General features: G+C 40.6%; 1 protein-coding gene across 2 annotated transcripts in view; it reads right to left on the bottom strand.

Moving 5' to 3' along the window:
• Nucleotides 1-25570, bottom strand: part of NR3C1 (nuclear receptor subfamily 3 group C member 1) — a 99797-nt gene that overhangs the window by 39370 nt on the left and 34857 nt on the right. For both annotated transcript variants that reach the window (XM_084838778.1, XM_084838779.1), the window contains exon 3: nt 1794-1957. In XM_084838778.1, coding sequence (XP_084694904.1) covers nt 1794-1957 — 164 coding nt within the window. The remainder of the gene's footprint in view (nt 1-1793; nt 1958-25570) is intronic.

The following is a 25570-nucleotide window of genomic DNA, read 5'->3' as shown; positions in this document are numbered from 1 at the left end:
TAAAGTAGAATTTTATTGTTTTAGAGCTGTATTGCTGTACATGGCCAGATGGGCGATTAAGAAATTCAATCAATCAGTCAATCAATCAATATGGCAGGATGAGATGCCCCTTGAATTCAGCTATCTGCTCTTTGGGAGAGATTCTCCAGTGTAGGCATTGCACACCCATTGTGAACCTAGTGCTTTTATGCAAAACCACTTCTAAACAGATTATTTTCCCAGTTTGCCTGCTTTTTTAAAGAAGCTGTTGGGAAGAGAGAAATCCACCTATTTATCCTCTCAGGGAGAGAAGCTGCAGCCAGAGGAGGTGCTGCTGATTTTGAAGAAAGCTACGTTCACGGTGGTTTTGTGGTGCTGATACCTGGGGATCTGTATAGATAACATGGCGGGGGGGGGAGTGGACGGCGAGGAGTAGGTGAATGCTGGAAGGGGCCTCTTGACTGTCACCTGTCCAGGAGGCCAGAAGAAAATAGACTTTAGCAGACTATATAAGTGGCTGGGATAGAGCCTGAATGAGTTTCCCTGCTGAGAGAGTAATTGTGAAACAGTCTTTATTCGACAACTAATATCTAGTCTGCAAGGATAGTAAATAAGACTATCATTTATTTATCTATTTATCTGTTTATTTATTGGATTTCTTAGCTGCCTTTCAAAACTTCAGTCTTCCCAAGGTGGCTTACAATAAAAAAACCCATGTAATTCTATATCAGTATAACAAGTAGGGTGCATTACCTTAATTTACAGGGAAAAGTCAGGTTTACATATAGAAAGTAAAGATTTGCGTCTCTCTTAGAAGTGAGTCCAACATTCCCTCTGTGTCTGCATTTACTCTGATATCTTATCACTATCTATAGAAACAGCTGCTGAGAATTCTTCTGGATCGATCTGTGTTCTGTCTAGACAGACAGTAATAACCAAATCCATCCTTCTCATTCCACCCTCCCAACAAAGAAGCCTAAAGTAGAAGATTCCCTTTATTCTTGTCCTCCTAATCAATACTGATTAACTAGATCAATGTCTGAACAATGATCAAGATCTGTTCACATGGGAAAATTAGACAGTAACTAACTAGGCTGGAATTCAACATATGTAAACATCTTTGGAGAAAGTCAGTTAGGGTCTGTAAGTAAACATGACCAAAAAAATCATAATTATCTTCCATGTTTTCCCTTTTGTATTAAATTTTTAAACCCTCGCCCCCGCAAACCCTCACATGTGAATATTAGAGGAACCTTAGCTCTATTCAAACATTCTAAATGTGTTCTAAATGTGAGCAAAGTAAATGCATGAGGAGGGGGAATGGGGACAAGTGTGCTAGCCCTGCACCCTCCTCACATGTTTCCATCCCCTCTACATGTGGAGGCTGACTTTTTGAAAGGGAAAGCCTGTTCTCTCTGTAGAGGCTCTCCCTGTGAGAGATTTTTGGAACCCGATTTTCTGATGTTCTAAATCACAGGGGGAGCCTCTGTGGATAGGAGAGGCTCACTCTTTCAAATGGTTGCCCCCTACATGTGGAGGGAGACAGTGGGGGAGCAGAGCTAGTGTGCTCATCCCCTCCCCTCCCCACACTTTATTTACTTTACCCATATTTAGAATGCCTGAATAGGACTCTTGTTCACTATGGCATCTGGGACCAGTGGCTGGTCTGAGCAGTAACCATTAAAGGCCAAAGATTTGGAGAAAAGTATGAAGAGACAGCATGGAAGTGAACTTTAATGATGTATGTATCAACACCCTAATGTTTGAGATGGGACAGACTATTTTACATTTTACATAATTAGATTATATCTTACCTTCCACAGCTCTTTTGAAGAATACTTTGCAGCTGCCACAAGTTAGGACACCATAATGACACCCAGAAGCCTCATCTGAGCAAACAAGGCAGAGCTTGGGAGGTGGTCCCGTAGTTGCTGAAGAGGTAGATGGTGAAGTGCTTACATCAGATCTCATTCCGGGGCTGAGGAAATAAGAAAAACATAGAAGGAACTCCAGAAAGGAATCAAAATATAGGAACACGTAAGTTACAAAAACCTTATCTCTTAATTACAGGCAGGTCTTGTTCTGTTAACAAGTCTATCACCAAAACCTGAGAAAAGCAATATTCATTGTACCCACAGTCATAGTACAATTTAGTATAACATTATATATTATATTTGATATATTCATAATACCTATTAAAGTTTTAAAATGGTTTTAAAGTTTCTAGATGTAAGTTGCTTAGGGACCAAAAGGTAACTCAGACATAATTGTATAAAATAAATAAAATAAAAATACACACTTCACATTTTTAAGCTATAATAAGTAGTGCCCTTTATTCAACAAGATTCCAGGGCGAATGTGCAGCTAGCTATGCTTGACACGGAAGGCAGAAATCCTGGAATTTAAAAAGACGGTTATTACTACAATTACATTTAGAAGTCTAGTTTCCCTCCTATTTCTTCCTTAACTAAAAGACAACACAAGTACATTGGGATGCATGCTGTCTAGCTGTGTTTAATCTATGTAATTTTTATCTCAGCAAACGGTGTTAGGATGTCAGCTGGAAGTCAGCCTAGATGCTCTTTTAAAAGTACTGTCTTGAGGCCATTAGGATCAACATAATTTTTAAATGCTTCAGTTTGCACACATGGTACTTTCATAGGGGTAAAACCACAACACTTTCTTGGGGAAGAAACATTACATAATGATTGGCCCAGCAACAACTGGAACTGAGCTGATTGCTGAAGGAAGTTAGAATCTCTGATGCAATCACTACCTCTAACTGAAACCTAACGATAGCAAAACGAGACACACATTTTTGAGATCTGCGTAGGCACTCATGTAGGACGGTTTTAAAACATGTTATGACGTCAGAAGCTATCTATTGCAATTTTCTGTAACATACAATAGGAAAGATATTTCAAGTTTGGAATGCGCTCTCAATTCTAATGAAATCATCATCCGTCTGCTTTTTCTTGAATGGTAGCCTTGGCGTCCTAAGCCTTTTAGGACTTGGAGCATTTACTGATATATGATAAAAGAAAGACTATTCTATTGAGATGTCATACTGTTTAGAACCCAGTAAAAATTATTCATGTGGATATAAGAAAGCTGCCACTGATGTTTTCAAAGTTCCTATGAAACTTAGGGCAATTTCAGGGAGACGGAAATGCCATGATTTGGTGCTGGCATTACAAGATCAAGACTTGGGCTCACACACTTCCTCTTCCCCACTCCTTCTCTTCCTCCCCTAGTGTGTTTTCTTGAGGTAAATGGTAAATCAGTTTCAAATGATAAGTTTGCTGTTCTGGTTTGGTGGGCAAAGGCATACCATAGTTTGCCAGTTAGGAAGTAACTGCAAACGATGATTTCCCACAATCCAGGAAGTAATGAAGTGGAGTGCACCAGGCAGCAGCAGGCCTGTTCTACAGAGCAAAACTATGGTTTGGCATTACATGTGAACTGACCCATTGAAAGCCAAAGAGTCTTTGTAAATTGCCTGTGAATTCTTGTATTGTAGTTCTGCTTCTACATGCAGGGGAATGCTCTACCTATTAAATCGTGAAATGCTGTGTGCACACAACACAAACATTCATCCCTCAAAAGGAAGTGTTGCTATATCCAGGCCTTTAGATACCTCCCATGCTGTGAACTATCCAATTATATATTTTTATCCTGTCAATGTTACACCATAGTAATGTTTTTTATTTTTTTAGCTATGAATCTAAGGGATAGAGAAACTAAAACTGGCTGAGATGTGTTTTCGATTAGAAGAAGAGGTCTTCTAACCTTCCCTCCACTATAGGTCAACAGCAGTACTGAAAAACATTATGCTAAAATTATCAGAAGTATGAACTGGTCACCCTTCTGAACAGTGCTGAAGATGCTACTCTTATCCATATATTTCAGTATGCACAAATGCTATTCATGGTCCTCCAATGCAAATAGATTTATATTCTGATTGCAAGAATTCCTTCATCATTCTTCTTTAGTTCTTAAGGCCTGCCACTGGCTCATACACTTTATCCATAAAATCACTTAAGGCTGCAGTACTGTGGTTCTCCCAGAAGCAGGCTATGCCCCTATTCAACTCTCATCAGGGCTACAAATGTCACACACTGCAAGCCATGTAAGAACAGTTGGATCTAACAGTAAGACCATAAGACCCAACTAGATTATTAGGACTGAGAACCAGGGCCAATCAAAATACATGGCAGTGTGCACATAAATACTCCTCTAGACCTGCCCACCTCCCTCTGTCAGTGACAGGAACAGCTGGAGCCCAAACCAAAAAACCCATTGTGGTTCTTTCCCGTTTTGTGGGATACCTACCAACTACAGTTGGAGACTAGGACAACCTCAGGGGCCCTCATTAATTCATTCAACTTTTCTCTTCCTAGAGCATAGTGTTGGAGCTATTTTGCCTGAGCACTCAAAAAAGGAGCAGAATATCCTTTCGGCATTACTGGTAAGAATCCAGATATGAACTTCACCTCTCTAGCTTGGCTGAATGCCTGAACTGTCCTTTAGACTTTCACTGTACCGACCATCTTGGCTCTGTTTAGAGGCTGCTGTATTCTCCCTTACTTTTTGGTATCTAAAGTTTTCTAATCTTATGTTTTACTTTGCACTTCCACTTATACCACTGAATTTTTCTGCAGTTTTAAAATAACAAATCCTCATTACTTAAGTGCACAAGGCTTTTAGAGGGACTGCATTCTTTAAAATAAAACTTTTTAAAGATACCAACATTTTAATCATGTCTGGCAAGTTGGGCACAGGATATTTAAATCAGCTGATGTATACAAGCGCTGACAGGTATAAGAAAAGCAACTGCTAGTTAAAAAAAAGTTTGATGTTGTTCAAAAAGACTAATTGTTTATCAAAAGTATTTATTATTTGTTTATTTATTACATTTCTATACTGTTTCTATTTCTGTTGCTTCATGATCAATGCAACTGTAACACTGTTCTCCATTACCTTCAAGAAGAATTGGGTAAGAATTCTGTTTGGTTCATTTTTTGATAAGAATTTACTGAAAATTGCAAATTTCTTGATAAATGTGACAGAAAGAACTTCAGATTAACAAAAATTCAAATGCAGCAAAACGTGAAACTGACTCATCCAATTCTACCTTTAAGCAGCAGTGCCAATCAGCTATTCATTTTTTAACTCAATATTTCATATCTCTACCTCAGTATAGTATTTACTGCGCAACTGTATGGTCATTGACCTGTGGAACCGACCTATCCTATGGCTGTGTAGCCACTGACTAGCGGCCACAGGATTGCGCCCTAACGTATGGAAATAATAACCGATGGTCATGAGCTTGGGTAGCTTTAGAAGGGGATTAGACAAATACACAGACAATACCCACAAATATGTTTAGCCATACCAGCTAAATGGAACCTTCATATTTGGAGGCAATACAACTCAGAGTAGAAATGTGGAAAAGTACTGGGGTAAAAGGAAAGAGGCCTCTAGGTGCACAAGAGTTTTTTTTGAGTTCAACATGACTTGAACAGAATTTTCTATAATCTATAATAACTATAACCAGCATCAACATCATCAGGTTTTACCACTGAGCTTTTGAGAGTTGTTTCCCCCCCCCACTTTTTTATAGTTTGTTTCATATTTACTTCACTGTCATTGATATTGGTTATGAGAAAGTATTGTTTATTCATGTTTTAGTACTGTAATTACCTAAACATTGTGTATCAAAATGGTAAATAATTTGGTTGTTCATTTCCATTATTTGGCTTTGCTATTGATAAAAAGTATGAGAGAAAAAGTATAGTTTTATATTCTTTATAATCATAGTTCCCCTGAGGAAGAGCTCAGCTAGAAACACTTTGTGCTCAATTAAAAAAAAATCTTTGTGCACCTGGGAGATTTTCATCCTCCCCACATCCCAATAATTCGTGAGAACCAAATGCTGGGCCATCGAGATATCCAGAGCTGGCAACAGAATGCTAACCTATTTATTCAGGGCATTTGTATGCCAACTTTCTCCCTGAGAGGATACTCAAGCCAGAAACACACACAAAACAAGAGAAAGAAGGGGCTGATACACAAGGAAAGGGAGTTTGGTTGTTCGAACTGTATGTGGAAGTGGTTGCATAGTGGAGCGGTAAAGGATTACGCAAATAGGGAACACATACAACAGAATAAAATAGCTTGACACACAGGGACAGGAACCCTATGCTAAAGTGGCATATGCATGAATCTACAATTCTTGGGTAGCTTTTCTAGCCAGGCCAAAAAAAAAGTGACTACCAGTTCCTGACCCTCCTCTTCAAGGACCGCCTCTCTCCCCACTCCCGCAGCAGCCTTTCCAGCAGGAAAGCTAGGTGTCAAACATGCTGGCTCATACACTGCTAGACAGAGGCACTGTGATCCTTGGAAGGGGGGTGTCGCTATCTAAAAACTAGAATACTGCTCTTGGAAGTTGAAAAAAAAAGCATTTTGTGGTCTCTGCTGCTCTTGCACCTACACAAGGTAATGGGGAGGGGCAGCACTAAAAGCTTAATCGACTCCCCTCCTATGAATGCAATCCTTAGAGATGATAGATTGTGCCAATAGTTAAAGACTAATTTCCAAAATAAGATTGGCATAAAGTGCCAAAATATTCAGAAAGCCATTTAACTGCTCGTAAGTTGAGATGTGAAGGCCCAGAAAAGAAAAAAAAAAAAGGAAAAATTTGGGGGAAAAACTTTTTCCCCAGGACCATTTTTGATTTTTTATAAACAACTGGAAAAATTGAACAGCTTTGGATTATGAAATATTTTCTTTTAGAATTTAAAACATAGTATTTATATATTGTTACTCAACCTTTGCTCCCCACAAAATGATTTCTAAAAACTATGGAATAAGGACATTTTTATAGAAAGACTCGAGATGCAAAATGTCCGGAAACAATGAAACCATGGAGAAAAATGTTTTTAATCCTTTCTGAAAGATTCCCAGCATAGTTAGTTCTTTCATTCATTAATAAAATTATTGATCTAAAGTATATTTTACTGATAGACATGTAAGCTCAGTTTCCCAACATATAAGCAGAGTCACATTCTTGACAGCAAATGTGCATTCTTGACAGTTTGGGTTTTAGTCTATAGAGTCCTGAGTTTGTGATACTGTAGCAGTCATTTAATGTAGTTCTAATCTATTCAGACAATAATTATGAATTTACTGAGTTAACTTTTAAAAGTTTTAAAATATAATGATAATTTAAAAAGCAAACTAAGTTATACATAAAATAACTTCAGGAACAGAAAGGCTGCTTTGTGTTCCTGAAGCTGCCCTCCCTAACTTGGTGCCCTCCAGATGTTTTGGACTACAGTGCCAGGCATTCCTGAACATTGGCCATGCTGCCTGAGGCTGAAGGGAGCTAAAATCCAAAATATCTGGAGGCCACCAGTTTGGGGAAGGCTGTCTTAAGGCAACAAAGTGACCTAGAGGATACCAGAGATGTTTTAAATAAATAAAATAAATAAATACCAGGGGCTTGGGGAGGAGGTGGGGAGAGGAATCCCCTCGTGTTCTCTGATCTGTGAATTCCCCTTCATGCCACTTGCCCTCCCAAATGAGAGCAACACACTCAGTCAACGCTTGCAGGAGCTAACGCTTCCTTGCCATACACAGTTTCTATTTTAGTAAGTTAAAAAAGTATCTTAGGAAGACAAAGACAGAAGTGGAGTTAGTATTTATTTATTAGATTTGTAGACTATGGATAGAAAGCTAGGCAGAAGAAAAATGCAGGGGTTATAAAATACAAGTCTGACAAGTTATAGAAGTCTATAATTCCTATTTTGAAAGGGAATATATTTTAAAAACTTTCTGCCTTTTATTCTTAAAAAGCAAGTTTACACCAGTGTGCTCATTATAAAAGGGGTTATTTACTTCCAGCAAGTAAAGATAAGAGCCTTCTAAAAGTTCAGAGGACAATTTATGTAGACTAGTCAAGTTACCAAACATCATTTGGTTTGTTAATGATTTAACAGAGTCCTTCTATCAAGCACAAGGTCCAAACTTATTAAGAAAGGAGAGTTAAAAACATAGGTGTTAGGTGTAAATTGCCCAATGTTATATTAAAAAGCAATATTTCACAACTGTACTCTTTTTTCAACTGAGGGAACACACACCCAGGCTACCTACAATTAAAAATGGAGTAACATTCACTGAAGGCCCACACAACTGAGAGAAAAATCCATGAGAAACAAGAAGTGGCATTATGGCTAAAATATGGTGCATGCTACCAAAAACTCTGTAATTCATCTGAAAATTCTGCAGGAAGTTGCAGCAGATGACATTTCTCCCACTGAGAAAAACTTGCAGCTATATCCTTTACTTTTGACAATCATTTAATACATTTTATACTTCTGATTTTCAAATGTACTCTACAAAAGCTACTGTAGCAACAATTTAGCTTCACCTTCGTGTCCCTTTAAATCAGATAAAAATATTGTGCTGCAGATACTTCAACTACACAACCATGATGTTAAGCTCCACAGAAGTCGGACCAAACTCATCTGCAATTTGGGTCTCTTTGTTTTCGTTCATATTTGTGTCTTCTGCCATGTCAGCAATTCACCCTGAAAAAACTTGTCCCTCTCTATCCATGAAATCACTCACCCTACCCCTTTCAAATCCCTTTTTAAAGTTCTACTTCTTGTACCAGAAGTGGGAAACTGTGACCCTTGGCCTAATCTCTCTCTCTCTCCCCCCCCCACACACAGAGAGAGACAGAGAGAGAGAGAAACAATTGGTTCTGGCCCTGTCTAAAGATGTATACTATTGACAGTTCAAGGTCTTAAAACATTTTAAGAAGGAACCTAAGATGCTGTGACAACTAATGCAAATTATATAATGGACAGGATCCAAGGGGTCCCTTGGACTTAAAAGTGCTTCCACATTTTGTTTTTGTTGTCATCTATAACCTTCATGGTACTTTGGATGCAAATACAAAGACTCCTCTAATCTTCAAGGAGTGGCTTTTCAAGAGCATGAGACACTGCAGGGAGAAGGGACCTAAGATATTTTCAAAATCCCATAGGAGGGAACCACTCAAGGAAACTGGGAGGGGGAGAAGAAAAGGAAATACCCCTTCCTTAATTTTGAATGGGGAGTAAACTTGGGCTGGTCTACTGCTAGCTTCAAATTCCAAGCCTGCAGGTTTCTTCTTCTTTCAGTTGCAAATTTGAAGAACCACCTCTCCTTTTGCCTGATTTTTCTAGTGGTACATTCCATTTTCAGGAGAGGAAGAAATAGCCAGCAAAGCAAATTGCCATCACCGCCTTCTGCACTGCTTTGTTGTTGTTCAGTCGTTAAGTCGTCACCAAACTGGGGTGGGCCCCTCCTCCCCTCACAGAGGCTATTCCAACCAACTACCCTGTGAGCAGAAGTAGTAGTAGTAAATGGTCACCATCACCATGTCTTCAAATGAGCTATTTTTACTGTCTGGATTATATATTATTCTAGTTATTGAACGCATTGGTCTTTGTAAGTCTCTCTGAGTCCCTTATGGGCTGAAGAGCAGGGAAAGATCCCTTAAATACTTCTCCGAGGTGTGAGCTTAGAGCAGTAAAAGGTGGTAGGGAACAGGTCTGGACACTATGGGAGAGAGCTGAGTGAGAGCTGGGTGGCGGGGGTCTGTTTGATTAGTATGGGAGTCTGGTCAGGGGCCCATGGCCAAGCAGCTCATTTATGACTGATAGTGACAGTCCCTAGAGCCTGGAAGGGTCTCCCATTATTGAGACAGGCTGGTTGTGTAGCTTCAAGGTCCTTCTTTCTGTTGTTGTTGTTCAGTCGTTAAGTCGTGTCCAATTCTTCGCGACCCCATGGACCATTGCACACCAGGCCTTCCTGTTCTCCGCTCTCTCCCGGACTGTGCTCAGGTTCATATTCATTGCATCGCTGATGCTATCTAGCCATCTCATCCTCTGCCATCTCCTTTTCCTTTGCCTTCAATCTTTCCCAGCAACAGGGTCTTTTCCAGGGACTTTTCTCTTCGCATTAGGAGGCCAAAATATTTGAGCTTCAGCTTCAGTATCTGTCCTTCCAGTGAGCAGTCAGGGTTGATTTCCTTTAGGATTGACTGATTTGACCTCCTTGCAGTCCAGGGGACTCATAGGAGTCTTCTCCAGCACCACAGTTTGAAAGCATCAATTCTTTGGTGCTCAGCCTTCCTTATAGTCCAGCTCTCACAGCCATACGTTACTACTGGGAAAACCATAGCTTTGATTAGACGGACCTTTGCCAGCAAGGTGATGTCTCTGCTTCTTACTATGCTGCCTAGGTTTGCCATAGCTTTCCTCCCAAGGAGCAAGTGTCTTTTAATTTCATGGCTACAGTCACCATCTGCAGTGATCTTGGAGCCCAAGAAAATAAAATCTGTCACTGCTTCCATTTCTTCCCCTTCCATATGCCAGGAAGTGATGGGGCCAGATGCCATGATCTTCGTTTTTTTAATGTTGAGTTTCAAACCAGCTTTTGCACTCTCCACTTTCACCCTCCACAAGAGGCTCTTTAGATCTTCTTCGCTTTCTGCCATTAGGGTGGTATCGTCTGCGTATCTGAGGTTGTTGATAATTCTCCCAGCAATCTAATTCTGACCTGTGATTCATCCAACCCGGCGTTTCTCATGATGTACTCTGCATATAAGTTAAATAAGCAGGGCGACAATATACAGCCTTGTCGTACTCCTTTCCCAATTTTGAACCAGTTAGGGGTGAGCAAATTTAATGAGACTGTGAAGTTTACAGCGAGGCTGGAGGGACTGGGGGAGAGATGCAGAGGGGAAGGTATGGGGCACCACGATAACTGTGGTTATGGGAAGGGGGAGATATAACATGATGAGGTGGAGGGGTCATCAGAGGATAAGGGAATGTAGATAGTTGCAGGCCATCCCCTCTGTTTCTTTCATCTTCCTCATTTTCTTTCTCTGTTTGCAACAGTGAGATACTTTTTTTACTGGTTTTATGTGAAGATGGGCAAATATGTTGATTTTGGTTTCTTTCAGGTTCTAACTATTCCCATCTTAATTTCATCCTGTCACAACTGCGCATCAGTTTAATATGATGTATTTTATTGTGATCTTTTTATTTTATGTTGTATTCTGCTTTGTATTTATGCAAAAGTGGCCTAAAATATAAACACAAGTAAATATCCTAACTTGAATAATATATTGCAGGATATTAGTAATAGTACTTCAAATTTCCAAGGCACATCACATGCTTAACATCAGTAATCCAACAATCCTATAAGGTAGGCCAGTAATTATTATCAACCTCATATTTCATTATTGAAATATAAGATATACAGGCCAGAGTTCTAACACAATTCTAGGCCTGTGGGGAAGGGTGGGGGAGAAGCTTTTGCTTCACTGGGCCTGTAGTGTTCACACAGAAACAACAATAAGAGGGATGGGGAAATAACAATGTCTTAGCAGCTTACCTGAAGTTAGTTAGTAAGTTAGTTAGTTTATTTATTTCATTTTCATTTGGCCCAATAGCCAAAGTTCTCTGGGTGGTTCACAAAATTAAAACAAAAATACAACAGAAAATACAGTATAAAATACAATAGATTAAAACTACAGAATAAAATACAACCAGAGTAAAACCTAGCAGCAGTGCACATATTTAAAACGTGACAGCAGATTAAAGACTGCAGTGCTAAAAAAAACAAAAGTTTGAAAGAGATGGAATCCCTCTCTAGGGATGGGAATCCACAACCTGGGTGCCACAAGAGAAATGGTCCCAACCAATTGTGCTTCTGAAACTGATGGCACACATAGTAGGGTCTCCAATTACAAATTATATGAGACAAGGCTGTCCTTCAAATATCCTGCTCCCAAACTATTTAGGGTAGGGGTCGGCAGCTTGCAGCCCTCCAGATGTTGTGGCCTACAATTCTCATCATTCTTCATCACTGGCTATTCTGGCTAAGGCTGATGGGAGTTGTAGGCTAAAACAACTGGAGGGCCACAAGTTGCTCACCCCTGGTTTAGGACTTTGTAGGTGAAAACCAGCACTGGGTATTACACTCAGCAGAAGAAACAAAATTGGGGTGATATGATAAACAAAGTGGACTCCAGAAATCAGTCTGGTCACTGCATTTTGCACAGCTGAAGTTTCAAAATGCTTTTCAGAGTATTCATTTAAGATGGGGACAATCTTATGAAGCAATTAATATGTCCAAGACAGTGAGATAGTTTTACAAATCAAAAACAGCTTCTTCAATTCTATCTAAAAAAAGTGCAGGGAGCACAAGCTCATGTCAGCATAATTGGTAAGCTTTCTATTATTTCCCAGGCACCCTCTCATGTGGCTCACCTCTCAGGAAGCAAAGCAGAACAAGGGTCCTCTTGACTCTTGGCACACTGGACACAAGCTGAGCTTCATGCAAGCAAGAGTCTTGACTGATAAGTAAAACTGTCCAAAGCATTACAGGCTGATGCCCAGATCCTGCCATAAGAGGTTAATTTTTCATAATATATTGAGATAGATATTAGGACAGCTTAACAGCAAGTTCTAATTACAAGAAATTTATAAACAATCCAAGTTTTGAATAAACTACATATTTGAAGACTCTGCTTTAAACCATAAAATGGTCGACCATCAAGGATGCTTTAGGTAAGAACACTATTTCTTTCTATATAATCTAAATTATATTTCCCACAAGCAGACTAGGTTATTTGTAAACACTGATGGAATTTATTTAATTTTTAATCTGTCTTCCATGAGAGGAAGGGCTCTGCTTGTGATAGGTCCCCTCCACACAATTTTGGGGATCCCGCTCCCCCCAACACCACAGCTCAGCCCCATTCAGCAAGTCTCCTAACTCTCTCTGTAGTATTTTCAGGTGGCTGGAGGGGCTGCCATGGGAAGGAGAGAGCAGGAAAGTCCACTTCTGTCAGTGCACTTGATCCAACCCATTATTTATAAGGGATGATCATTGGATTGATTTTCATTGATTGGCAACAGATTCAAATTTAATATATCCAGGGGTCCACCTCTCTGCTTGCCATGGCAAGTGTTTCATTGACCTCTGGAAATAGTTACAAGAGAAACCACAGCCTTCTTCTATAGCTTGGAACTGGCAAGAGGGTATGCATTGTCCTCGTGGCTGTGCTGAGCTTCAGGAGGCTCAGTGCAATAATGGGAAAGATCCCTGTCCACCTCTCCAGCTCCAAACTAGTGAAGAAGATTGGGGCTGAAAGTTTTGGTAGCAGGCAGCTGAGGCACTCAAAGTGACTTGGCTGGACTTCATCAAAATGAATTCAGCCTCATTCTGGCTCCAGAGAGAATCTGTGGAAAGCTGAAGTGCTCAGAGAATCTCAGCTGGCTAGCACAAAAACAAGCCCCCCATCCCCTACCCCACTTCCAAAAGCCTGGAAGTGGAGAGAGGAGCAAAAGATTGTCCCTGACCTCCTGTGAAGGCATTGCATAAAGTCAGCATCCAAGGCTGCAATCCTATACATACTTATCTGTAACAAAGCACCAATTATAACAATGGAACTTACTTCCCTGTTTATTTATTTCAAAAATATTGCCATATTATCATTACATTTCCATATCAAAAACATCCATATTTTCTTATTCCTGTTACATTTAATGTTCCCATAAAGTAAAAAACTCAATCCTAGTATTTACATATATATGCCTATTACTCCAATGTTGAAAAAAAAATGGGGGTAATTACTATTTTTGCTACTGATGTCAAATGGAACACTACATCTGCTACCTGCTTGTTTCCTACCTTTAAAAATTTATTATTATTATTATTATTATTATATGATCACATGGTATATGCAACACCAGTATGTTCTTAATCCTTTTAACTCCTTCTTGCCAAAATTGTTGGATTTGGGTGCAGAGCCACCACATATGTATTATCAGTTTTTTCTTGATCACATTTCCAGCACTGTGAAGATGCATCTTCGATTGCCAAGTGACATCTTGCAGTTTATCTTACAATGATATTCTATCTGACTGACACTGCAAGATGACTCATCCTCACATTCCTACAATGTTTCCACATTTCCTCTTCTGTACTCTTCTTTAGATCTTTGCTTCACTTGTCACAATATCTGTTACTTTGTTTATTCTGAAACATTTTTAATACTTTCACTTTATTTAGTTCCTCAATTAAAGTTTCAGACTTTGTCTTCTTCATGTGATCTTCTTCCTCTCAAGAGGAAGTGACTGAAGGGTTGCCTACACTCATAAAGCCCACTGACAGGTATCCCTTTCTTCTCATCCGACAGGTATCCCTTTCTTCTCATCCATGTGAGAACAAGTGATACCGCAAAGTGGACCTACAAAGAAATCACGTCAGACTTTGAAGCTTTGGGAAGGAAACTCAAGAACTTCAGGGCCCAGATAGTTTTCTCATCCATCCTTCCAGTAGTTAGAAGAGGGACAGAAAGGGAAAGGAAAATACTCTGGGTGAATGACTGGCTACGACGGTAGTGCCAGCATGAGAGATTTGGATTATGGGAAAACGGGCAATACTTCCTGGAAGATGGACCGCTGGCAATGGATGGGTTGCACCTCACAAGGGCTGGGAAGGATGTGTTTGGCCACAGCATGAAGTACTTCATCAGAAGGGCTTTAAACTGAATCCTATGGGGGAGGGAGATGTAAAGCTGTGGGTAACAATGGACAAAGGCTCATGCACCACAATGGACAGAACAGCTCTAATAGCACCCAAAAATAGTCTTCACAAACATGTAGGAAGAAAACCAGACCATAAAGCACATGGTCTTCGATGTCTATATACTAATGCCCAGAGTATGGGAAACAAACAGAACGAACTTGAACTCTTAATACAGGAGGGAAATTATGACTTGATAGGTGTAACTGAAATTTGGTGGGATGACTCCCATGACTGGAATACAGCAATTGAAGGATATAACTTGTTCAAAAAGAACAGAAGGTACAGAAAGAGAGGTGGAGTTGCACTATATGATAAAAATATGTATTTATGCACAGAAATACAGGAGGATGAGCTTGGTAGCCCCATCGAGACCATCTGGGTTAAAATAAATGGAGCAAAGAATAAAAGGAACATGGTGGTCGGAGTCTACTACTGACCACCAATCAAGGAGAAGACAAGGATGAAACTTTTGAAAAGTGAATTGCCAATGTTTCAAAGAAGCATGTTGTAGTAGTAACGGGGGACTTCAATTTCCCCGATATTTGTTGGGAGACAAATTCTGCAAAACATGGCCCCTCCAAGAAATTCCTCATTTGTGTGGCGGATAACTTCCTCCTACAGAAAGTGGAGGAAGGAACTAGAGGATCAGCTATCCTTGACCTGATCCTAACCAACAGAGATTACTTAGTGGATAAAGTAGCAGTTACAGGAACTCTGGGGGAAAGTGACCATGTTATACTTGAGTTCTTCGTTCCAAAGGAAACAAATGCTGAGTGTAGCCAAACACGTACTCTGGACCTTTGGAAAGCCAATTTTAATAAAGTCAGAACAATGATAAGTAAGGTCCCATGGCAAGCAACATTAATGAGAAAAGGAGTCCAAGGTAGGTGGGAGTTTTTAAAAAAAGGAAATTCTAGAGGCACAAGTACAAACAATTCCAACAAGAAAAAAAGGCAGAAGACAACAGAAGCGGCCAGTGTGACTTCACAAAAAGGTTAGAGATGACCTGAAAATGAAAAAAGGACACATATAGGAAGTGGAAGGAAGGCCAAGTAACAAAGGAAGAGTAATTGCAGGGATGGCATCAGGAAGGCTAAAAGCTGAGAACGAGCTGAGGTTAGTGAGGGATGGTAAAAGCAACAAAAAGGCTTTCTTCAGCTACGTACATAATAAAAGACAGAGGAAAGAATGGTGGTTCAACTATTCAGTGAGGATGGCAAAATGGTAACAGATGGCAAAGAAAAGGCAGAAGTGTTCAATTCCTACTTTGGCTCTGTCTTCTCCCAAAAGAGGGTCTATGAGCCCCCTGGCAAAGGCAAAGTACAGGCTGACGGGACAGGATTGTAGCTTGAGATCAACAGGCATATGGTCAAGGAACACCTCATTACTTTGAATGAGTTCAAATCTCCAGGGCCAGATGAACTGCATCTAAGTAATAAAGGAATCTAGAGTAATAAAGGAATTGTCAAAAGAACTCTCAGAACAACTGTCTATTCTCTTTGAGAAATCATGGAGGACAGGGGAAGTGCCAGATGACTGGAGGAGGGCTAATATTGTCCCTATCTTCAAAAAGGGCAAAAAGGAGGAACTTGGGAACTACAGACCAGTCAGTCTGACATCAATCCCTGGGAAAATTCTGGAGCAGATTACAAAGCAATCCATCTGTAAGCACCTTGAAAACAAGGCAGTGATTACTCGAAGCCAACATGGATTTGTCAAGAACAAATCCTGCCAGACGAACCTGATCTCAGTTTTTGATCAGGTAACCTTCCTTGTGGACTGTGGGAATGCTGTGGACATAATATACCTCAACCTCAGCGAAGCTTTCAACAAAGTGCCCCATGATATCCTGATCAGCAAACTAGCTCAAAGTGGACTAGATGAAACAACTATCAGGTGGATCCACAGTTGGCTACAGAATTGGATTCAAAGAGCACTTATCAATGGGATCTTCTCAAACTGGGGAGAGATAACGAGTGGAGTACTGCAGGGCTCAGCCCTGGGCCCACTGCTCTTCAACATTTTTATTAATGACTTGGAGGAGGAGGTGCAGGGAATGCTGATCAAATTTGCAGATTACACAAACTTGGGATAGCTAATACCTTGGAAGACAGAAACAAAATTGATCTTGATAGGCTGGAGTGCTGGGCTGAAAACAATAAGAGTGAAATTTAACAGGGTTAAATGCCAAGTTCTGCACCTAGGAAAAAGAAACCAAATGCAGTTACAAGATAGGAGATACGAGGCTCAACAACACTACAAGCAAGAAGGATCTTGGAATTGTTGTCGATCACATGCTGAATATGAGCCAACAATGGGATGTGGCTGCAAAAAAGGCAAATGCTATTTGGGGCTGCATTAATAGAAGCATAGCTTCCAAATCCTGGGAAGTACTAGTTCCCCTCTACTCAGCACTGGTTAGGTCTCATCTGGAGTACTGTGTCCAGTTCTGGGCACCACACTTTAAGAAGGATGCAGACAAACTGGAGAGGGTTCAGAGGAGGGCAACAAAGAAGATCAGGGGACTGGAAACAAAGCCCTATGAGGAGAGATTAAAAGAACTGGGCATGTTTAGCTTTGAGAACAGAAGACTGAGGGGAGATATGATAGCGCTCTTCAAGTACTTGAAAGGTTGTCACAGAGAGGAAAGCCAGGATCTCTTCTCCATCATCCCAGAATGCAGGACACGGAATCATGGGCTCAAGTTACAGGAAGCCAGATTCCGGCTGAACATCAGGAAAAACCTCCTGACTGTTAAAGCAATATGACAATGGAACCAATTATCTAGGGAGGTGGTGGGTTCTCCCACACTGGAGGCATTCAAGATGAAATTGGACAGCCATCTGTCAGCGATACTTTGACTTGGATTCCTGCATTGAGCAGGGCGTTGGATTCAATGGTCTTATAGGCCCCTTCCAACCCTAGGATTCTGTGATTCAATCTATTCTGTATCTAATGTATTATTTGTACCAATATTCCAATATCCTGTTTTGATTTTCATTATCTCTTCATAGTGTATATTTCTGCCATTTCTGATCAGTTCCTTCAACCTTACTACCCCACCTCTTTCCCATTTTTTATCTAACATATTGATCTCATTGTGGGACTTACTTCCAAGGAAACAAGCATTGGATTGTGCTGAAGGTAGGGCATGGTTCTGGTTACCGCATCATAATGCGCAGCATCATAAAAAAAAAGCTAACCACCACTCAATCCCTTTGGTTTCAAATTCAACCTACAGGTTGTTTTAAGAATGGAAAAGTTCTGCCTATGTCGCCAGTCAAACACACTGCCTTGGTTCATCTACACAAGCCAGCATGATGTGAGAGACCAACTCCTTCCCTTGGCTTTCTTCAATTCATGGAGAACTTGGAGAGGTGAAGAAACAATTATTCAGGTAGGGGGCTGTCACCATGGTTGCCTGGAAAGCTGGTTTGTGAAGCCCTGCACTATTTCCCTTTGAACTATCCACCAAAGTAGACTTGAATATCCATACAATCCTGGAATTTGTATGGTTGTTATTATATATACATATGCTCTGACACCCACAGCACCCCTGTAGACCCAAGACTAGACTGTTAAAGCAACCATAAAAGTGTTAACACTATTTTGGATTCAATGTTCAATGGTGCTGCACAGCCAAGGACGCAAGGAGCAGAGGGACCGTATGTCAGAAATTTAGATTTTGGATTCAATCCACCTGAAAAAGGTCCAGGATGATCAGGTTGTCAGTTGAGTCAGATGTTGCTCAACTGACACCATGTTGCAAATTACTAGTGGAAAACAAATGATGTGGATACTTAGAAGTTATTACTATTTTTAAAAACCCAGCACAAACAGCTTCATACTTAAATAGAAATGCCAAAAGCTACCCTTCTAAATGGAAGGACTTAATGTAAGCTTCCACAGAAATCTCATTCATTGTTTTTAAAGCCTCCTAAACCTGAGAAGGCTAAATGGATAAACCAATACTACTGGTTACTGGATGCACCTCTCTACAGCCTTCGTAAATGATGTGTGATATTCTACTCTAAATGAAGAAAAATATATTACAACAAATGCCTGAACTACATGAAAGTGGGTTTCTGAGCCCATCTAATTCCAAAGTTGCCCCCAGTGTTAAACAGGAAAAAGAGAACAGCTGTCTCAGACCATCTTACAATGTGTGTTTCCTTTCGTATTTTTCAAGGGAAATGTTTTAACTTGAACTAATTAAATGACCCTGATCTGTGCAACAACAACAAACATTACATATCAACATGTCAGAGAGACATGCACTGTTGAAAATTGAGTTTTGTACAGATGCACCCTATGGATATGAGAATCTTAAACACATTCAGCTGTTAAATTACAACACAGTTCTTATATACCCAACTACACTTCGAGCTTTTCACTGATCACACATGGAGAAAACAGAATTGTATTGGAAATAAATATAAAATTTCAGAAATAACATTCCAGCAATTCTTAGGAACCCATTTTTAATATTTAATCACTTAAAATCAAAAGAGTTTTTATGTGAGATTTATGTTAGTTTTAAAAGTTTAAACTAACTTGTGAATTACTATTTAATGACAAAATCAAAGTATCATTTCTGTAGCAACATTTTTTAATACTCTCATTTCATAGACAGTGCCAGACTTAGCCTATGTCATTTTAAGAACAAATAAGTAGTGTGTTTATGATTTTGAGCATTTCCCCAAAACATCTCTTACTGCCCTGCCATAAAAAAATGTCCTGTTAAAAGGGCATTTCACATCCAGAAATTTAGTATATGTGAAATGTAAAACTAATATAATACAGGTTGTGCTGCCTGAACTGGAATTGTTATGGCAGTGAGCATTCAACATCCCAAGTTCCAACAATAATCAAAGCTCCTTCTACAGTACATCATACTCAACAGGAAGATATTTCCGAAAAAGAGAATGAATATATACAGCACTTAGGATATGATTAGCATACAAATTAATTTGTCCCATTGAAATAATACAGCTAGGTCTCAAGACAGCTCCACACTTTATGTGACAGCTGCAGATACACTGGTGTTACATGCTGGGGTTTCCCATAGCAAAAATATAAAGTCTGAACAATGCATTTGTCATTTAACCTGTGTCAGAATTATTATTTTTTATTCCATTTTGTATTCCATTTTCAAAGAAAGCAGGCATGCTTTCTGTCTACTTCTATACATAATCAGAATCACCCCAATACATTCCACCAACCATAATCCTTTGCATGTCCCAGGATGCTGGGGTAAATTTCTTGGATTTTATGTTCTTTTCTTGGAACCCTTAAAATATTGCCACTTGTATAGTCAGGCAATTCCTGAGCATGATGCTATTTGAGGGTGCTAGTGCAAATACAAGAATCAACAGAGCCCAAAGCAAATGCTCTACATCTTCTACACGTACACCAAGGCTTACACAAGTTTCCAGTTCCAATTTCAATTCCTCATGGTGTACTAGAGGCAAATTTTCAAGGAGTCACTTTTGTGGAGGCACTGGTGGGTGAGTGGGGGAAGAGAAAAGGTGGTTGCGCATCATGGAATGAAGAAGAGCCTCAGGAGCAGCCAGGCATTGTAGGTATGTTCTATGTGCAAACCTGTTAATCTCCTGCACTGGTTTTCTGTAACAATTCACACTAGTTTCTAGAGATGTTGTGAGTGCCCGACTTAGTCCGGGTGGCCATCAAGGATCCTGGAGCATGGCGAGCAACCGGAAACAGCTCGGACTTGTTGCCGTGTGTGCCCCAATGGCAAGAGCAGCTGGGACGTTTACAGCGCCACCTCTTCCTCCTACCCATCAGCTGTCAAGGAAGCTTCCAGCACCCTGGCCACTAGCCATCTCCTGCTCGTGAGCAGGAGACCACTAATAGCTGGGGATGCACCATGCTTCCTCTTCCTCCTGCCCAGTTGGTTGTCAAGAAAGCTTCCTCAACAGCCAACCAGGCAGGATGGAGCCTTGGCCGGCGCTCGAGATGTCGCAGGTACAGTCCCAGATACTCTCCACACTCACCCGGACCCCATCCGGCGAGCACCCAACATTTTGCTAACTTGGCTTTTTACAAAAAAAGAGAGCTAAAAAAACTGTGCATATTTAAATATGTGCACATTTAAGCCAGGAAATCTATGCAATATTGGAGGCATTATGCACAAATTGCATAAATTAAGCTTTCCTGGCCCAAATGTGCGCATATTTAAATATGCGCAGGGTTTTTTTTTGCTTTTTGAAAAAAAACAACAAGTTGGCAAAATGGTGGACGCTCGCCAGATGGGGCCTGGGGTGACTGCGGGTGGCTTGCCTTGCTCATGGGGCTCAAGTGCAGGTCCGGGGGAGGGGCTTGAGCGGGGGGGGCCTTCAGCGGGCACCAGCCAATCCTGGATAGGGATGGGTTTGCACTTCCCTACTAGTGTCACTCTTCAGCAAATACTGTATAGTTTTAAATGAATACTTTTTAATGATAGCAGCTATCAAGGGCAATAAATACCCAAGGTTTCTTTTATGTGGGAGTTGCCCTATAGATAACATACTGCTTTTAACAAGTTTTACAAGTTTTACAAATTCTTCTCCTAAAATGTTTTATACATTTTCTCTACTCGCATTTCAATGTTCCTTCCAGAGAGAATGTATATTTCTTTGTATAATGACAATGCCTACATTAATGCCTTCTACCAAATTAGTATGTGAATACTGTTAGCACATTTTATAATTTTTTCTTTCTCCTGTACCTTCAACAAAGATATGTAATAACCAAAACCTGCCACTCACAATTACCTGTCAGAATATGCTTTGCCAACATTAATGACAGGCACCAACCCTGATGGTGTTTCAGTGCCAGCTGCCAGCCACAAAACTATAACCTTTTTCTCCTTCCCTTACCCTGGTGTTTTCCTCTGTCTCTCTGTATCTGAATTGCTAACAAAGCTTTAGGAGGGTTCAGAGTTGAGCCACTTTGGAGGAGCCCTGCTTCGGTTCGGTTATCTCCTTCATCTGTCCAAATCAGTTGAATCCAAAGCACATCCTTAATTTTATATATATGTAGTCCTGGTTCGCACGATCACAGAGGGAAAATAAGCCATGGTGGCTTATTTTCCCTCCCCAAATGTGTTGGTGGTGAGCCGCCAAATTGGCTTAATTACCCTCGCCAAACACGGGTTGTCATGACGTCCGAACCTGGCAAGGGTGGATGACTGGGGTGGCTTACAAACCACCCTGAAACGCTATAACAAGCCATGGGTTTCAGGATGTTTCGTAAACCACCCCAGCCACCCACCTTTGCTGGGTTCGGTCATCATGACAACCCATGACAACAATTAGGATAATTATGCTAATTAGGCGAGCCTGATTAATGTCTCCCTCACAAGGACCGCAAACATTTCAGCCTAACTACTATAAATGGGTATAATTATTGTTACTGTGTACTTTAGCTTTATTAAATCATTACCTGGGTAGCATCTTTTAAACCTTCATTCATATTTCTGAACAATGCATACCTTTGCAAGTTGCCAGGAGGAATGCTTTTACAGCGCTGAAATTCATACCAGCAGTCAAAAAAAGCGACAAACAGTATTTGATTCAAGCATATGGCCTTGAAGGAAATGCAAGGGAAAAATGGCTGCACACCTCTGCTTAGAGAGAGAGCATTTTCTATTCACCTTTTCACTCAACTACAAAAATCAGCATCTGTCTTATGCATGGCCTTTCATGGTGTATGTGTACTGTCCTGAACTGATCCATCGTGCAACATTCTGCATGTTTTGCTGCAGTGGTGCAATAAACATGATTTGTGATTCTACTGATTCAAAGGACCTTTGCATCTGCTTGTCTCTATCATTTGCCTTGCAAGGGGATAGTAAGTCATTATCTTCAGGCTATAACATTTGAAATGTTTCCAGGAAGTTTTCAGTCACTGTTGTAGATACAGGATATGCAAGAGAGCAAACAAGCTGGGCGGGGTAAAGATTGGAACTGAGGAATCTGTCAGCTGGATACAAGTGTAAAAAAATAATACAGGGGTATTCTATTCTAGAAATGTAGGGTAAAATCTGAATTAATCTAAGTAGGGGACAGCGTTAGTTGAAGAAATTTGCTGAGGTCTTTCCAAAGCATTTGTGGATAATTCATCTTAACTTTTCTGAGGCAAGTAAGAAAACAGCATAGTAGTCTGTGAAAAACAACTTATACAAAATATAAGATTAAGTTGGAACAACATAGAATATAAATTTTGAGCTTTGTGCTTAGCCATTAAGGAATTCCTTCTTCTGGCCTAAAATCAGACTCACTTCTGTTAGTTTCAGAACCTATAAAATCACTCTTAACACTAATCTAGCTTTAAAGAACAAACAAGCACGTACAATTATCCCTGGTTTGTGTCAAAATTTGCTATAAGGCAAAGTCTTTGAAGTAATGACTTAGAAGAAAAGGTATGGTGATTCTGTTGTATACTAATTTTATCTTTGTTCTCAGAAACATTTAAAAAATGTCAAATTGATAAACGATAAAGCCTGCAGGCAAAGAACAAATGAAACCATGGTCCCAGACTTTGCTCCTTGTTTCTGTAAACTATTAAAACCTGTGGTTAAATGCATGTTTTTAGAAGGATTAACATAAGAACAAAATTTATGCTTGTGCATTTAGTGCAATAGTAGTTTGGTGATTTAAATATTTCTTGTAAAATTCCTGTGCTGTTTGCCATCCACAAGCACCCTTTTGATCTTGAGGAGTTTTGCACTAAAATACACTAAAGATGCAATCCTATGGGGATTCCTGTCAGCCTCCAAACTTGGAGGCTGACTGGAATCCTATGTAGAGTGGGAGCAGCACAGAGGTGATGTTCAGGTCTGTGCGGCTCTCACTCTGTATTTTCACTACACAGTTGATTTTGCCCATCTAGCTGGGGCTCTGAAGAGCAGGAGGGAAGAAGGCTGGGATGGCTGGAGGATACACTGTAAGCCAAATGCCTCTTTCTCCCCTTCTCCCTGCCCACAGAACTGCCCCCTTTCCCTTCCCTCTGAAGTCGCCTTTGAGACCTCTGGGAGGGAGCCAGCACAGTTCTCTTCACACTGATTGTGAGGGGGGCTGGGAGCTCGGACTCCTGGGTCCAAGGTCAGAGCAGTGTCTCTGACCTCAAATCCAGGAATCCAAAGTATCCGACAGCCCCCCAGACTGTCTAGGGGCCACAGGACTGCTCTCTAAATCTTTTTAATTTATGTATGTATTTATTAAGGAGTTTAGATGATCACCTTCAGTCACAGGCTCTCAGTGTGGGTTACAAAGTTTAAAAAATCAAATCGAAAAGATAAAAACCAAAATAAAGATACAAATGATCATATAAAAGTAATATAAAAGCAGGGCTGTAAAAACACAAGATAAAACCAAACAAAAATAACAGAAACTAAAAAAGCAGCTTTGGGCAAATAAAAATGGTCTTCACCCGGTGCCAAAAATACATCAAAGCTAGCTCCAGGCAAACCTCCCCAGGAAGGGCATTCCACAAACAGCACACTACAACTGAGATGGTTCTTTCTCTGGTCACAAAATGTCTAACTTTTGAAGGTGGGACATGGAGACAGCCGTAACAGCTGGGTACCTCCTTCCTAAAGGCAGCCCTCAGATACCCAGGTCCAAAAGCTTAGCTGAGTCAGTTTTATTGTCAAAGAATTCTCAAGTTTCCTGCTGGCCAAATGTTCATTATGCTGCTCTGAAATCATGTTATGAGAAGGGGAAACCACAGTATCTGCACCACAGTTTCTGCTTATTGCCATGTTGCATTGAAACTATAGACATAGCTTATTTTTATGCCATCATTCAGACAAAATATGCAACTAGTCAAAGTCCAAAAAGGCAAAGTTATAAGAATGTAACAACTGTCTTGCTAGATTGGATCAAGGTCCACCTAGTCCAACATTCTCTTTCCAACAAGAGTCAGTCAGATACCACTAGAGAGACTCACAAATAGGCCACAAAAGGTAAAGGCTATGCCCACTGTTTGTCCCTAGAATCTGAACCCTAGAAGTGTACTACCCCTAGACATGAAAGTTCTATTTAGCTATTATGACAATTAGCTGTTGCTAAATCTATGCTCCATGTATTGGTCTAATATATATTAAGTCTAACCTAGTGGTGTGGGCTGGTCCATGAAGTCACAAAGAGTCTGAAGCGACTGAGCGAATAAACAACAAAGTGGTCGTCACCTCAACCTACATTCTAAACTCATGCATTGTACTTCTGATATCTGTGACTGTCAGGGTGGAAACTGAGCCCACAGAGCCCCAGAGCAGTTCTGATTCTGAGGAAGAACAGCAATCCATGGGAGAGGAGCTCGCTCATCTCTCACAAGCACAGCAGCTGGCAGAGATTCCTCCTGCCAGCATTCCTGGGATAGTGATCCTGGCAGTGAGAGAGTGCTGAAGGGGGGCTTGCTGGACGCTCGGCACAGATGCAGGGACAGATGGAGGGTGCCGAAAGGAGGCGCTCCGCTCGTTTGGCGCTAAAACAACGGTCGCGTCCCGAGGACCCAAGGGAAAATCTCTCCATAGCCCATAAGTTCAGAGTCTTCCCGTGGTTCTCCTTCAAACGGAGACCAACTGCCTTACCTGGAGCTTAAGCTACTCTGCTGTCTTTACCCAGTGCTGTTCCTTGCTCAGTCGCTAGTGATTAGTATCTGAAAGAGTCATAAAGTAATAAAGGAATAAAGCCTTGGAAAGAATCCTCGTCGTCTGTGTCCTGAGTTGGCTATTGGAGGGGACTGCAAGAGGCGGCTAGGGCGCTCCTGACAGCGACTTCATTTGATGACCCTTCATTTGAGTTCCAGTATTTATGGGATACAGACCAATCTCTCCCCCTACATTCTCACACTGTTTGTAATTTTTCTAACCATGTCTCCCACTTTATAGTCTCTCTTCTTCAAGCCAGCAGTTCTCCAAGACTATAAAATA

The sequence above is a fragment of the Heloderma suspectum genome, chromosome 2 (genome assembly GCF_057233095.1).
Source record: "Heloderma suspectum isolate Gila_16-S chromosome 2, 16-S_ref, whole genome shotgun sequence".
In the NCBI taxonomy this organism is placed as follows: Eukaryota; Metazoa; Chordata; class Lepidosauria; order Squamata; family Helodermatidae; genus Heloderma; species Heloderma suspectum.
Note: the sequence above shows the minus strand (reverse complement) of the source record. Positions and strands in the feature narration are given on the sequence as shown.